General features: G+C 36.8%; 2 protein-coding genes across 5 annotated transcripts; both read right to left on the bottom strand.

Moving 5' to 3' along the window:
- Positions 1-5,223: 5,223 nt before the first annotated feature.
- LOC147516488 (homeobox protein LUMINIDEPENDENS-like) lies at positions 5,224-9,158 on the bottom strand. 4 transcript variants are annotated; one of them, XM_086589064.1, is made up of 8 exons: positions 9,021-9,158; positions 8,799-8,929; positions 8,154-8,716; positions 7,985-8,078; positions 7,809-7,902; positions 5,935-6,179; positions 5,799-5,842; positions 5,224-5,430 (listed from the first exon to the last, which is right to left on the bottom strand). In XM_086589064.1, the coding sequence occupies exons 4-8, from the start codon at positions 8,054-8,056 to the stop codon at positions 5,280-5,282; spliced, it is 606 nt and encodes a 201-aa protein (XP_086445190.1). In that variant the 5' UTR covers positions 8,057-8,078; positions 8,154-8,716; positions 8,799-8,929; positions 9,021-9,158; the 3' UTR covers positions 5,224-5,279. The 4 variants fall into 3 exon arrangements, 1 of the variants encoding a protein (XP_086445190.1); XR_015211057.1 differs by having other exon boundaries at positions 7,985-8,716; XR_015211059.1 differs by having other exon boundaries at positions 5,935-6,184; positions 7,985-8,716.
- LOC147516489 (uncharacterized) lies at positions 9,020-12,085 on the bottom strand. The gene is given in 3 exon segments (XM_086589063.1): positions 9,020-10,281; positions 10,513-11,179; positions 11,927-12,085. Coding segments are annotated over 2 exon segments (1,470 nt in total). The 5' UTR covers positions 11,120-11,179; positions 11,927-12,085; the 3' UTR covers positions 9,020-9,418.
- Between the last annotated feature and the right edge of the window lie 1,730 nt (positions 12,086-13,815).

A 13,815-nucleotide genomic window follows, 5' to 3' on the forward strand; every position in this document is an offset into this window, starting at 1 on the left:
ATGAACCCAAGCCATAGGCATATGGTAAGACAGAGAGTAGTTTAGAGAGATTGTAATAACTTCTTCTTCACCATATATTGATAATCAAGATCTATTACCAGTGGACTAGGCATATTGCTTAACCACTTAAAATCTCTTTGTTCTGTGTGATTGTTTTCTTATTGCTTTAGTTTACTTTGTTATCTTGTACGGTGCGATATGGTCTTTGGGAATTCGGTTTTAAGCCAAGATTAAACAACAGCCTTGACCGCCTCTAGATTAGGTCTACGGCTACGAAGTGGAGGCGATGGAAGGGCAAAGGGTTGCCCATAAGTGGATGGAGCCTCGGTTGGATTGAGAGGAGGGGGTGAGGCCTCATTATGAGAAGGGGAGGAGGAAGAGACGTCGGATCTGGAATCCGACATTTGGGAAAGACTTCAAGGAAGAATGCACGCAGTCACAACAGAATGGAGATGGAGGAAAGAGAGAATCGCAGTTTAAAAGGGGAATGCACAATACAAAAGAAAAATGAAATAGAGAGAGAAGAAGACCAACCTGGGGAAGGGAGAGAGTGGCTGATACTGGAGCTTTAGCATAAGGAAAACACAGGGGACAGCTGCATGGTTGACCGGAGCAACCGAAAGGAGAAGATGAGTGAGTAGTAAAGAAAATAAATCTAGAGGAGAGCAGGAGGCTAAATAAGAAAGAAGGAAGAATCAAGCGGGCCTTTATAAGAGGTAAGGGTAAAACCGTAACGTGAGGGGAACTGAAATCGAGGGGAGACCAAAAGGGACTAGCCGAGGGATGACACGTGGAGGCACGGGAATCGAAGGGACGAGGCAATAGGCACGTAGGGAGCGTGTGAATCCAGCGATGCAAGGGAAGTGGTAGGCCACGACAGGAAGATAGAGTAAGTCGGACTCTCGACCCCCCGATCGCAGGAGGATCGCGGACTCAGGAGGGGGCATCTGTGGTGGTAGGATATGGGACCAAGGATGTCAACGGGCGGATGCGCCCATGTCAACTTATGGTACAGAGCCGCGGTACACAGGATCGGAATAAAGGCATGGGGTCGCGATACGGAAACCCTACGCATGGAATGAAAATGACAGCAAGATGGGGGACAGATTGAGGGCTAGGAGGGGGTGAGGGAGGATATAAAAGGAAAAAAGGAGAGGAAAGATGGGGGGTGGATTTTGGCGAAGGGAGTCAAGACCTAGAAAGGAGAGAGAGCGACTATAAGAGAAGAGGAGTGAGGAAATAGTGCTGGAGGTTGTAATAGTGCTTGAGATCTAGTGAATAGTGTTAGTAATAGTAACAGGGATACAACACTAACCATGTTAAACAAGGATACAAATTTTGACGAGATTAGGAAAGTTTTTAAAAATCTAATGATAAACCTACATTTTCTTGAAGCTATAAAAAAATTACCACAACATGCTAAGTTTCTAAAAGAGTTGTGCACTACTAGGCGGAAAACAAACATTCCAAAAGACGCCTTTTTAGCTGAACAGTTTCCCACTCTATTTGAACATAATGAATTCATTAAGTACAATGACCCTGGTCGTCCTACTGTACAATGCACCTTAGGGGATACCCACACGACAACTGCTCTATTAGACCTGGGGGCGAGTGTTAACTTACTCCCTTATTATCTATATAAACAAATAAGCTTAAAAGAGATGCACCCAACTAAAATGACGTTGCAATTAGCTGATCGTTCTATTAAGTATCCTAAGGGTGTGGTTGAAAACGTGCTGGTTAAAGTTCAAGATTTTTACTACCCATCAGAATTCTTTATCCTTGACACAGAAGTCGCTAACGACTCTGTTCCTATCATTTTAGGGCATCCCTTCTTGGCAACTGCCAACACGCTCATAAACTACCGCGATGGTTCGATGTCCATGTCCTTTGGCCATCTATCTGTTGAGATAAATGTTTTCAAAATGATGCAACAGTTACCCGATACGACTATTGATGGAGAAGTTAGCATGATTGAAAGCTTAGCTCAAGATTATTTCAACAACACATGTCCAGAGAATCAGATACATCAATTCCTTTCCTTTGAAAGTTCAGATTTCGATGATGAATCCTACGTAGAAGAAGTCAACGCCCTTTTCGAGTCTACTCCTATCTTAGATCCTTCTGTAGCTCCATCTTCCAAGTTTGAAGACCTCTTACCTAAACAAGTCTTTACTACTCAAGACGAAGACCCTCCGGAAGCCTTTCTACCCATTCCTCTCACCCCTGTGCTTAAACCTCTTCCTGCTGAGTTAAAATATATTCAGCTTGATCCGGATGGTAGTCATCCGATGATCATATCTTCTCAGTTGTCTGCTAATAAAGAGGCACGTTTGATTAGAGTGATTAGGGAACATCGTTCCGCGATCGGATGGTCAGGGGATTGACCCTAGTATATGCACAGATCGTATACATTTGGAGGATAATGCGAAGACTTCACGCAAACCTCAGCGTCGCTTGAACCCTGCCATGAAAGAGGTGGTCAGGGAAGAAGTCTTACGGTTACGATGCAGGTATCATATATCCCATCTCCGGTAGCGAATGGGTAAGCCCTATTCACGTAGTTCCTAAAAAATTGGGGGTTACTATTGTGCGTAATGCTGCGGGTGAATATATTTCCACACGAGTTCCTATGAAATGGAGGATCTATATTAACTATTGATGCTTAAACGCCATGATATGAAAGGATCACTTTCCTTTACCTTTTATAGATCAGATGCTCGAACGTCTAGCTAGTCATGCTTATTACTATTTTTTAGATAGCTACTCTGGCTATTTTCAAATCATTATCGATCCTGACGACCAAGACAAGACTACAATCACATGTCCTTTTGGAACATATGCCTATAAACGAATGCCTTTAAGTCTTTGTAATGCTCCTGGTATCTTCCAGCGGTGTATGTTTCATATCTTTAGTAACATGATGGAGCACTTCATAGATGATTTTTCTATTTATTGAGACTCTTTCAGTGAATGCATGTCTAACCTTTCCAAGGTGTTGACAAGGTGTGAGAAAAAGAATCTGGTTTTAAATTGTGAAAAATGTTATTTTATGGTAAAAAGAGAAATAGTGTTAGGTCATATTATATCCAACGACGGCATAGAAGTAGATAAGGCCAAATTAGATAAAATAGCGTCTTTACCTATACCACGGACTATCCATGACATTAGAGCCTTTTTAGGCCATGCAAGTTTCTATAAGCGTTTTATCAAAGATTTTTCAAAATTAGCTAGGCCTTTAACTAATCTGCTTTTAAAAGATGTCATTTTTTATTTCAATTATGATTGCAAACAGACTTTTGAAACATTAAAAGCCGCTTTAACATCTGCACCGATTATACAGCCTCCCGATTGGTCTAAACCTTTCAAGTTTATGTGTGACGTTAGCAATTATGCTGTTGGTGCTGTGTTAAGCCAGAAACTAGATGATAAGTCCACTGTTATTTATTATGCTAGTAAGACTTTAAATGATGCTCAAAGAAATTATATTACTACAGAAAAAGAATTTTTAACTGTGGTTTATGTTTTAGATAAGTTCCGTCCTTATTTGGTTGGTACAAAGACCTTAGTCTACACGGGCCATGTAGCTCTTAAGTACCTTCTGCCAAAAAATATGCTAAACAGAAATTGATCCGATAGATTCTCCTCCTGCAAGAATTTACCTTAGAAATTAAAGATAAACGATGGGTCGAAAATGTAATTGCCGATCACTTATCTAGACTAACAAATGACAGTGATAGTGATTTTGAATCCATACCTAATTATTTTCCTGATTAGCATCTTTATTCTATTTCATCAGTAAGTTAAGAAAATAATAATTGTCGCTCCCTAATAAGTTACTATGAAATGGTTCCATAATGGCGCAGAACTTATACACCAAATTTTTCATAAGTGTCACATTATTAAAGTTTTTTAGTTCTGAGCAGATCAAAGGCATTTGAAACACCAAAACCAAAGTAAGAAAGGTATTGCCCTTTAATCAATTATTTTTACATGATTACGACCTAACTCAAACACTTTACAATTCACACGCAATGGAAGGAGGCCATAGACAGCTGATGTTCAAATAAGCAAAACTCAATACTTAGCCAGGCTAGAATAACTACCTTATGAAGACATTATTGATAGGGAGCTTAAAAATAGTTAAAAACAGTATAACTACTTCCAGGCCAGCATGCATAAGTCCATCACTTCTATCAACACAGATCTTCAGTTCCAGAGCCTTTTTCAAGGTGCTCTTCCATAATAAATGAAAAATGTACTTGACATAATTGTAGATAGCATATTCTTCCAATCAGCTTCCATAACAAATCATTGAGAAGTAAAATTGCACTTTACAATACCCTAGTCCACATTTTCTGCTCAATACAATAAAAGTTTCAGACACCCATAGCGTACTGCCAGTGTTGGAGAACTCCCATAGCATACTATGGGCGTTCTTGAGAACACACTAGTCCATATAATGATTGAGACTTTTAGAAATTTTCTATCTCACACGAGAAACTGATTGTTAAGAGTTCTAAGGTATAGTTGGGAGATTTCTACTATGTAAACCTCGAATTTTTCTATACAGAGATCTGTGAGAGAAGCTCTCTTATCTCTCCAAAGTTTCTTCTTCAGTAGCAATAACTCTGATGTTATCTACAATTAAGTACGGTAGCTTCAATGGAGTAAAAACAATTCAGTGACATGAATGACAGAAATACTGCTTAAAAATATTGTTTAGTTAAACTGATTAAGGGAGTTCATGTGTGATCGCAGACGCTTTTTTTCCCAAATGCGTTATAGCGTCTGTTATTAAATTACTTTCGACTGAATAACAAAGATCCATTACGAATGTCAAGGACCTCTCCTCATTCAAGGCGATGTGGGGGTGGCGTTGTGTGTGTGTGCACGAGCGGAGGAGTGGTGGTGGGGCTGGGGCTAATGAATTTCAAAATTAACACAGATCTTGATCAACTTTATCGTTCTTAATAGTAAAAATTTATGGGAAGTTGACCTGCATACCAGTAAACCTCTATTTTTTTTTATTATTATTTGGGGGCCATTGGTAGACACCATCTGGCCAAGCACTGATTCCATTTTCAGAAAGTGACACATTATATAAATATTGCCTGCTCAAAAAAAAGGCAATGAACCTCTATGGTACGAACAAACTGCGCATTACCTGCTCTGTGCAGTATATATCATTCAACCATGTACTTCTAAGTGTGCCAAAAATAATTTGATCAGGAGTCAAAATTGTTACTTAATCCACTAATCCTTAACTGGTTAAAATATTAAGTCGTTATTGAAATCTTGTTAAATTCGAATAAGAACAAAACAAATATGCTAAGGATACGAGTTGATGAAACATTGCGAGTATGATTTTTGCTTGAATCGTCGCTGGATGCTTGGAGTAGCTTTTGGGTTGGAAGGGGTTCAGATTTCCTGAAGAACAGAGTATGGTTGCAAATTTAAATTAAAGAGCAAAATAGGTATTCAATATAATATACGTCAGCAATCACATCCAAGGGCCTGTTTAGACGTGCTTCTCCACGTTCACCACCTGTTTATGTGGCAGTGAAATATAGAACGTGTTCTTCATTTTAATTGTTTCCATTGGTACTAAGTTTTCTTCTCATGATCCAAAATAAGTAGCAAGTCATTTTATTTTTATTTTTGTCCTAATTGAATTATGCAACACAAACGGAACCGTCCAGATCATTATGAATGACTTAGATAAAATATCCAATAACAGGGCACGCCAAGCAGGCCCTCAGAAACACATGTAGCCAACATTGATAATTGAAAAATACCTGAAGCTTTCTGAACTTTCTAAAGCAAGAGATAATATTTCCTCCTGTACGGCAGATGAAAACAAAACAATAAGATCCCCTCATGTAGGCAGGGGGGAATTACTGCTTACACAACAATAAGTTTTTATACACTTACAGGGAGGTCAAGGTTTGCATGCCATTCAATGGTGGATATGTCACCGCTCATGCACACACAAATTACGATCACATCAAATAGAAAGGGGGAAAAAAGAGAAAAAAAGGAGTAAGTTTCATACCTCTGCCCGAGGTTTTTTTCTTTTTGTGTGGCAAAAGGAGTTGAAGATGGTCTCTTTAAAGCCTGACTTCTTACGAATAGTTTGCTCCATCTCGATAACAAAACTTTTGCCCTGTTCGATATGTCTGATCTTCACATCAATTAAATGAGTTTCAAAAGGTAACCATTGTAAATGGAAGAAAATACAGGTAAGCAATAATTGGGAACAAAAGCATACTTAAAGTACTCTTCAAAATAATTATGCAAACCCCATCAAATTATAAAAGTAACACTTTTTCCTTTGGCAAATTATAATGTGAGAGAAATTTTGTCAATTAGTCAATTCATATCATCATGATTTATCACGTCACATTAATGCTGCACAACGACAACACATTCGAGAACAAAACACCCGAAGAAGTATGAAAAGGTGAAGAAGCTTGTATCTTCACATAACCAAAACTCAATCAGATCAAGCAAAGAAAAACAACCTCGTCAAGAAACATATACAGCTATTCAAAGATGGGGGATGGTTATATGAACTCCACATTATAGTGACTCCAAACTTACTCACTCCTAAAAGTAGACTTACAAGATAAATTGAGGACTAATATTTGGTGGGGGTATACATCCCACCCCGACAAAATATCAACTCAATTGAATTTCTGAAATTGTCAAAAGTTGTAACCAATATTTTTTAAAAAAAACTGGGCCGTTGGATAATCCATAACATTCAAAACGATTTTTTACAAGGTTGTACATCTGATTTTTTGACGAAGATGATCTCTATTATGTCGAGAACATAATAGATTTTACGTGTAGAACACTTAACATTGATTTGCATACAATCTTGAGGTCAGTTAAAAATATTAATATTCGTCTATCATACTTCCATATGACCAACAGCATCTCTGCCTTTTTCTCCTGATACCAAAATAATGAAAATATACTGAAACCATGGATAGACTCAATTGGTTGGTTTGGTTTACTCAGATTTAAACTTTTAACAGTTTAAATACGCCACCAAAATCAACGTGAAGGTCCAAACCCAATAGAACGGAATGACGACTATGAGTCAGAAAATGCAAAAGAGGACATTGATGCATTAGAATAAAGAGTAGGAACTGAGTGGATAGTTTGGATAAGAAAGTGAATTTGGTAATGAATACAAGCTCAAGCTAAACAACTTTGTCTAACACACCCTTAGTAACACATATATCATAGATTGATTTAATCAGAAAGTACATAAAACATATAACATATGCTCCTTATAGTGGTCCACCATGGACTTTTTTTCCTCCCACAATATTAAGTTTGATTTTGAATACCCAAAAAAGTCCTTGACATCTCCCTCGTGTACTTTTTCCCATAGAAAACTGAAAACATTCAGCTGGATACAGTTCTGCCAGATAATTACAAGTCCTCACCAACCTAAGAGATTATATATTTCATTTCACTCCCACATTCCAACTCTACGTTTGAGTGATTATTGACACTTCAATCATCAAGGGAAAGCTGATGATTCAAGAATACTTAACACATGAAATGAAAGCAAAATGTTATCAATAGGCACACAATACAACAGTGGCACACTCAAACCTAAAACCACTAAACTTTGTAATGCACTAAGATCTGAAAGAAAAATTTGATGCATAAGTCCAAAACCACACAAGAAACATACACAAGAGATACATATATTCTGTATGTTTGCACATATATACAGGCACATATCTATGATTGGTAGATGCAAATTCAGAAATTCATAATAAATTCACCTGATGTCCAGTCAAAACGAAGCCTGTTAACAGTTTGCAGAATAGCTGACATTTGTGCAGGCTGAACTTTGTGTAATGGAAGATGACAAAGAACCTGTATAGTGACCATTTCAGTCTAGTGCATGTCTTTTCTTAGATCATGTATGTTAATCAATGCCAATTAATGAAATATGCACCTGGAAAACGACTAAAAGAACAGTTGTTTGTTCTTCAAGAGCTGCTTCACTCAACCATGCTACCAACATCATTAGACCCCCTTTAGTAACAAACCTGAAATGTAAAGAATGGTCATATCAAGTACTGGGTTATACAAATGATAATTGCTCAAGCAAAAAGAAGTCGCACTATGTGCAACAATATAACACCGCAGAATTTTGTATTTGCAGGATCCACTCCATCAGCTTTGCCTGGCCAGAAAATATTACTTCTTTCCTCATCATATTGAAAATATTTTCAATAAACTTCTTTTCAAAATCGTCTGCTCCAGGAATCGTTTCTTGCTTTGATGAGCAAGAGGGGCCTTCTCCATCAGTCCTAGGATCCACAGAATTCAAAGGAGTTGGATTAATGACATGCATGGAAGGATCAGAACTAGAACACTCTCCTTGTGATGTCTGTCCGGCATCAGGCGTAATTGTGTTAGGATCCATGGTATTCAATGGAGTTTGATCCATAATATTTAATGGAGTTTGATCCGTAGTATTCAATGGAATTTGAATCATAGTACTCAATGGAGTTTGAACCATAGTATTCAATGTAGTTTGATCCATAGCATGCATGGCAGGATCAGAGCTAGTAGAACATCCTCCATGTAACGTCTTTCCGACATCAGACTTGACTGCTTTCTCCCTAGACAAACGAACAAGCTTCCTCACTCTTGAACATTGGCCAGCAAAGTACTCCCGAACCTGCCGACAGAAACTTTTAAATGTAAGAAACTGAATCATCAAAGAAATATAAATTAATTAATTAATTAAAAACAAAAAGCACCTGTGTGATTGTAACACCACAGAGAGCACTGATCTCACGTGTTTCCTTCTTGGTAATATTATCTTTTATAGAGAAGACTGATTGCATCAGTTTTACTGCCTTGGGGTTTAGTAAATCCCTTGGTCTTTTTCCTGTAAAAGATAATTATAATTACAATTAAACGATCCAATTGATACAATATATATACATTATAATAACCAAATGGGCAATGAAATAAGCTACCTATATTTATCAATAGTGCCCCAGCAGCTTGCACAGAGAGAAATAGATATAAAAAACAAAATTAGAAAAAAATAATAATAATAATTCTTTGTTGATATTTCAAACCCTTTCACTAAGCTGGCACCCATGTGTCGGAGTTTGGCACAGAACAAATGACGTTGGCAATTCTTTTAAATAAAAAATTGCCTAGTGTTTTTTTTTTTTGCAAGTGAGGGACAGTGAGCATTTTCTTCTTCAAGGCCAAGTTCGAAATTTGATTTATAACCGCAAAAGATATTTTCTACAAGCTACATCAACTACATACACTAACTCAAGACCAGAATATTCAATTGCGAAAATTTTCTTTTAGAGTTGAAAATTAGAAAACGACTGAATATGGAGTTGCGGGAAAATCTTCTTCATGTGACATTGACAAGCTTGAGACGTCGAGTTATTTGGTCCACCTCCACTCGCAATCCGAGTCTAGCAAGTTCAGGGGCATCAACAACACCTTGGAGCTCCAATTCAGCTACTTCTTGTTTGTTTTCGTTATTTTCTAGTAGCAGATTTCTCTTTAACCAAATTCCCCATTCCCTCAAGAAAAGATTATCTTCATCTGTAACACACTGTTGCAATAGCAAAACAATCGCATTCCTCTGTCTGATTTCATCTTGAGCATGTTTCCTTCCATATAAGCAATTCCCTATAACAGCGACAATGTCTCTTCGAAATCCTTTGTAAGGGCTTTTCTTCAATAGGTCATGAGCACTATCTTGATTCTCATCTCGAGAGCTAGAATTCCTGATAATTTCTGGTGGCTCAAGGTCGCGAAGAATGTTTAATAGCAGCTCTAGAAGTCCACATGATAGTAAGTAATCAACAACAGTAACTGACCCTGCACTATCAGTATCTGACCCTGCACAAACATCTCTCAGAATGGTGATTGACTAACCCAGAAGATCAACTGCAGGAATTCCTGTAGGAAGACCAGATTTGCCTCTAGAGGAGAAATCAACAGTCACAAGAGCTTTCTTCAGAATTCCAAGAACACACATTATACATTCATTGGACACAGAAATATCATCAGTTTGTTGGTTCAACACCTCCGAAAGTACACCCAATGGAAATGCTTGCTCTTCTGAGAAAACAGCAACTTTACAGTTCAAATCTTCACTATTAACAACAACATCCATGCCTAGCTGATAGAAGATTGTAGGAAACTGGGATTCTTCAAGGCAGAGTTTTGAAACAAGCCACTGAAACCAATCTTCAGCAAAACCAACTGGTAAAAAATCAAATTCAAGTCAAACATTAAACCATGGGTTTGCTTTTGCATGCAAACGTATATTGATAAAGTTCGATGTTCAAAGTAAATTGGTTTGGGGTTTAAGAGCTGTGCTGTAGTGTACCCTTAACATTTAACCAAACAAATGTAATCACATATATTAGTAGAAACATGGTAAAACGAAACAGTAAACTGACTCAATTTTCAAAAGAAATCCAAACGACATACCTTCCGAAGCAGTCCCAATAATTTTTGCAACAATCTTCAAACCTTGAACACCGTAAAGCTCCCCTTCTTGTTCATTGTTTCCACTACAACAAGTATAAATAACCATACATAAAGCGTCGCAGATCTCTGTTTTCCGGATTCTAGCAATTTCCATGAACTGGTAAGGGAAAAAATGATGCCAAATTGCTCTTTGATGTTCTTCTCCCGCAAGAGAAACATTTCCCAGAAGTTGCAATCCAGCTCGAACGACCCCCTGATCTGAATCTGAATATATAACCACAGACTTCAAAGAAATTGATATGATTTCGACTCCCTTATTGGTGATAAATGAGTTTTGATTTTGTACTTCTCCAGCAGATAGATTTCTAAGGAGTTTCAGTGATGACGAGAGAAAGCTTCGAGTCTCAAGAGTTGATAGGGATTTTACGAGCTGAAGAACTAAAGGAATGATGTTAATGGCAGCAAGAGCCGATCGGCCATATTCAGTTCTAGCACTTGATATCAGTTTTTCTAGAGCACTGTTTAAAGTTGAGCAGTTTGCAATACTGAGAAGCGGTTGGAGGACATGTTCTGGTACATCAAGCTCCGGCAGAACAGTATGTTCCATTTTATAAGGAACGGTGCGTCATGCAACAATGCCGTGAGGACTAACCGTAGGTTGCAAAAACTGTAAGAAAAATAAGGATTAGTATTTGGCATTAATGAAAGTATAGCCACACAATCAAGTAAAGGCATGTAATATTACATGAAAAAGACAGGCAAGGTAAGCCCTCATTCCGCATCGAACTCTAATATGATTCAGATCCCTAAAAAGGGTCATTGTAAACATATGTTTTATAAATAGCGCACTTCAACTTGAAGACATTATTGTTAACAGGAGGTCTAAGTCAAGGGGAAAGACAACAGAGAAGTCAAAGCATTTCCTCGAGTGCCTCTACATGGATGAATGTTAAACAAGCTAGTTGTCTAAAAGTGCAGTGGCTGAGATTATGAAAGCATTTGTCTATGCTACAGTGAGTTATATGAGGAGGGAAAGGAAGTAGAGAAGATTTGGTAACACCACACAACCTTGGATAAGCGAGCCATTATGAATATGAGGACATATGTGCAAGGGCAATAAGAAACTGAGAGGGTGATGTTTTGTTGGCATTCACAGGCTGAGGTCAGGTTTTTTATATCAGGAGGTACAGCAAACAAAAATAGTGAACAATGCCCAAGTTTATCCGTGTTTTCAGAAAAACACTCATGTCCCTCCATTTCTATCTTAGACAATTACAAATTTTCAATTTTAAAACAACAAAACGGAATATGGATTACGTTGTAGAAACCGTTAAAACTCGAACCGTATAGACATCGAATTAAATCGTTGGCAAAATCCAAACAGAAGAGATCTAATTTGTCGTTATTTACATACCTTTACTTTGAATTTATAACTAAGATTTCATTTTTTCTTTAGGTTTTCGGGCTGCGCCTGGTTTTGAATCTGAGAACCCGAGGGAGAAGAAAGGAAAAGTTTAAGAATTATTTTCTGTTGGTAAATGGGACATCAATTTTTGATGTCTTAAGTTAGGATGGGTCAGCCATTGACTATAGTGGATTTTTTTGCTGTTTAAGGGAACATCATTTATTATTTTGGTGTTGCAGTTTGACTTTTGACTATAGAAAGTGTGTTGTGGGGGGCAAACTCAGGCACGTCCTGATGGAATTTTTTTTTGTGGGCAAAGTGGCAAACCAACTAGCCACGTTTTTTATTTTTAATTTTTAATTTTTGCTTATTGAGTTAGAATAAATTTGGAAATATCAAAATTTAATGCAAGGTTTACATATAGAAATAATTTCGTTAAGGAAATTTATTGTAATTATAAGAAAATTTACAGAAATTGTATCATTGTATGGAATGTATATATTCTTGATGCAAATTTGACGTAACTATAAAATTTTAATTGAAAATTAATACAATTCTATTCCACTATCCGAGATACTTAGCAAAATTCATGTCAAGATCAATAATTCAATACAATAATCTGAAATTTTTATTTTACCAATTGTCTCATTCTCCAAAATAGTAAACTGATTATTTTTCATTAGATAATAGTTATAAGAACTCTACAAAAATGCATGAATATACTATATATGAACGACAACGACAACTCTGACTAAAGCAACATTATAACCCTTTCCGTTGTTCTTCTGATATGATTAACATTTGATATTGCAATGTTATGAATGTATCCTTTTGTTACATAAAAACACTTGGGGTTTTTTTGTTTTTTTTATATTGAGGTGAACACCTGTCGAGAACTTTATATATGGAAGTATGGAACGGTTAAACAACCAAATGCAATATTGCATCCATATTTAGCCTTTCAGGTATGTCTTAATTAAACAATATGCTTTTTAAATTTCATTGGTTTAGAGGATTGAAATAATTATTTTTAAGGAAAAATACAAATCAAAATATTAGTCGTGTCCCTCAGCTACTATAATAATTATACTTTTTGTAAATGACAAAAAAGGCAGACAAAAACTTATCGTAAATAATAGAGACTTCTTGTAAATGAAAAATTAAAAGGAAGACAAAAAGTCCTACTTCATTCTTTTTGCCCAAAGGAAGACAAAATGTCGTACTTCATTCTTTTTGTACTTCAAACAAGACAAAGTTTGTTCTTTATTATAAAGTTCAATTCTCTTTTCCTCTTCTACAATATCAAGCTTAGTCATTTTCAATATGTCCAAAGAAGAAAAGGACGGTACATAGGAGCATTGCTCCCAAGTTGAAGAAGGTAATAAAGCAAAACTTAACTACAATTACTGTGGAAAAATATTCAATGGAGGAGGCATCTTTCGGATAAAAAATCATTTAGGAAGAACTAGAAGAGATTTGGCGCCTTGCAAAAGCAATCCAAAAGAAGTTTACTTAAAGTTTAAAAAGATATTGGATGATAAAAAAGTTGATAAAATTGCACAAAGGCGAGAACAAGACAAACCTTTATTTGTCGATGGTGATGATATACAAGTTGGGCTGAAAACAAAGATGACTTTGGGTGATTATGGTGTTGGAACGAAACAAAACACTCTTAATCAAGTTTGGAAAAAACCCGACCGAGAGAAGTGTTGTACTAAGATTTGTAGGTTTGTTTATGGTTGTGCATTGCCTTTTAACATTGTGAACGTCACATATTTTAAAGAAATGATTGATGAAGTTTCTCAGTTTGGGAAAGGTCAAAAACCACCCACTTATCATGAAATTCGGAATACATTCTTGAAGAAGGAAGTAGATGCGGTAAACGAAAAGCTTGAGAA

This window comes from Coptis chinensis, chromosome 2 (assembly GCF_015680905.1).
Source record: "Coptis chinensis isolate HL-2020 chromosome 2, ASM1568090v1, whole genome shotgun sequence".
Taxonomy (NCBI): domain Eukaryota; kingdom Viridiplantae; phylum Streptophyta; class Magnoliopsida; order Ranunculales; family Ranunculaceae; genus Coptis; species Coptis chinensis.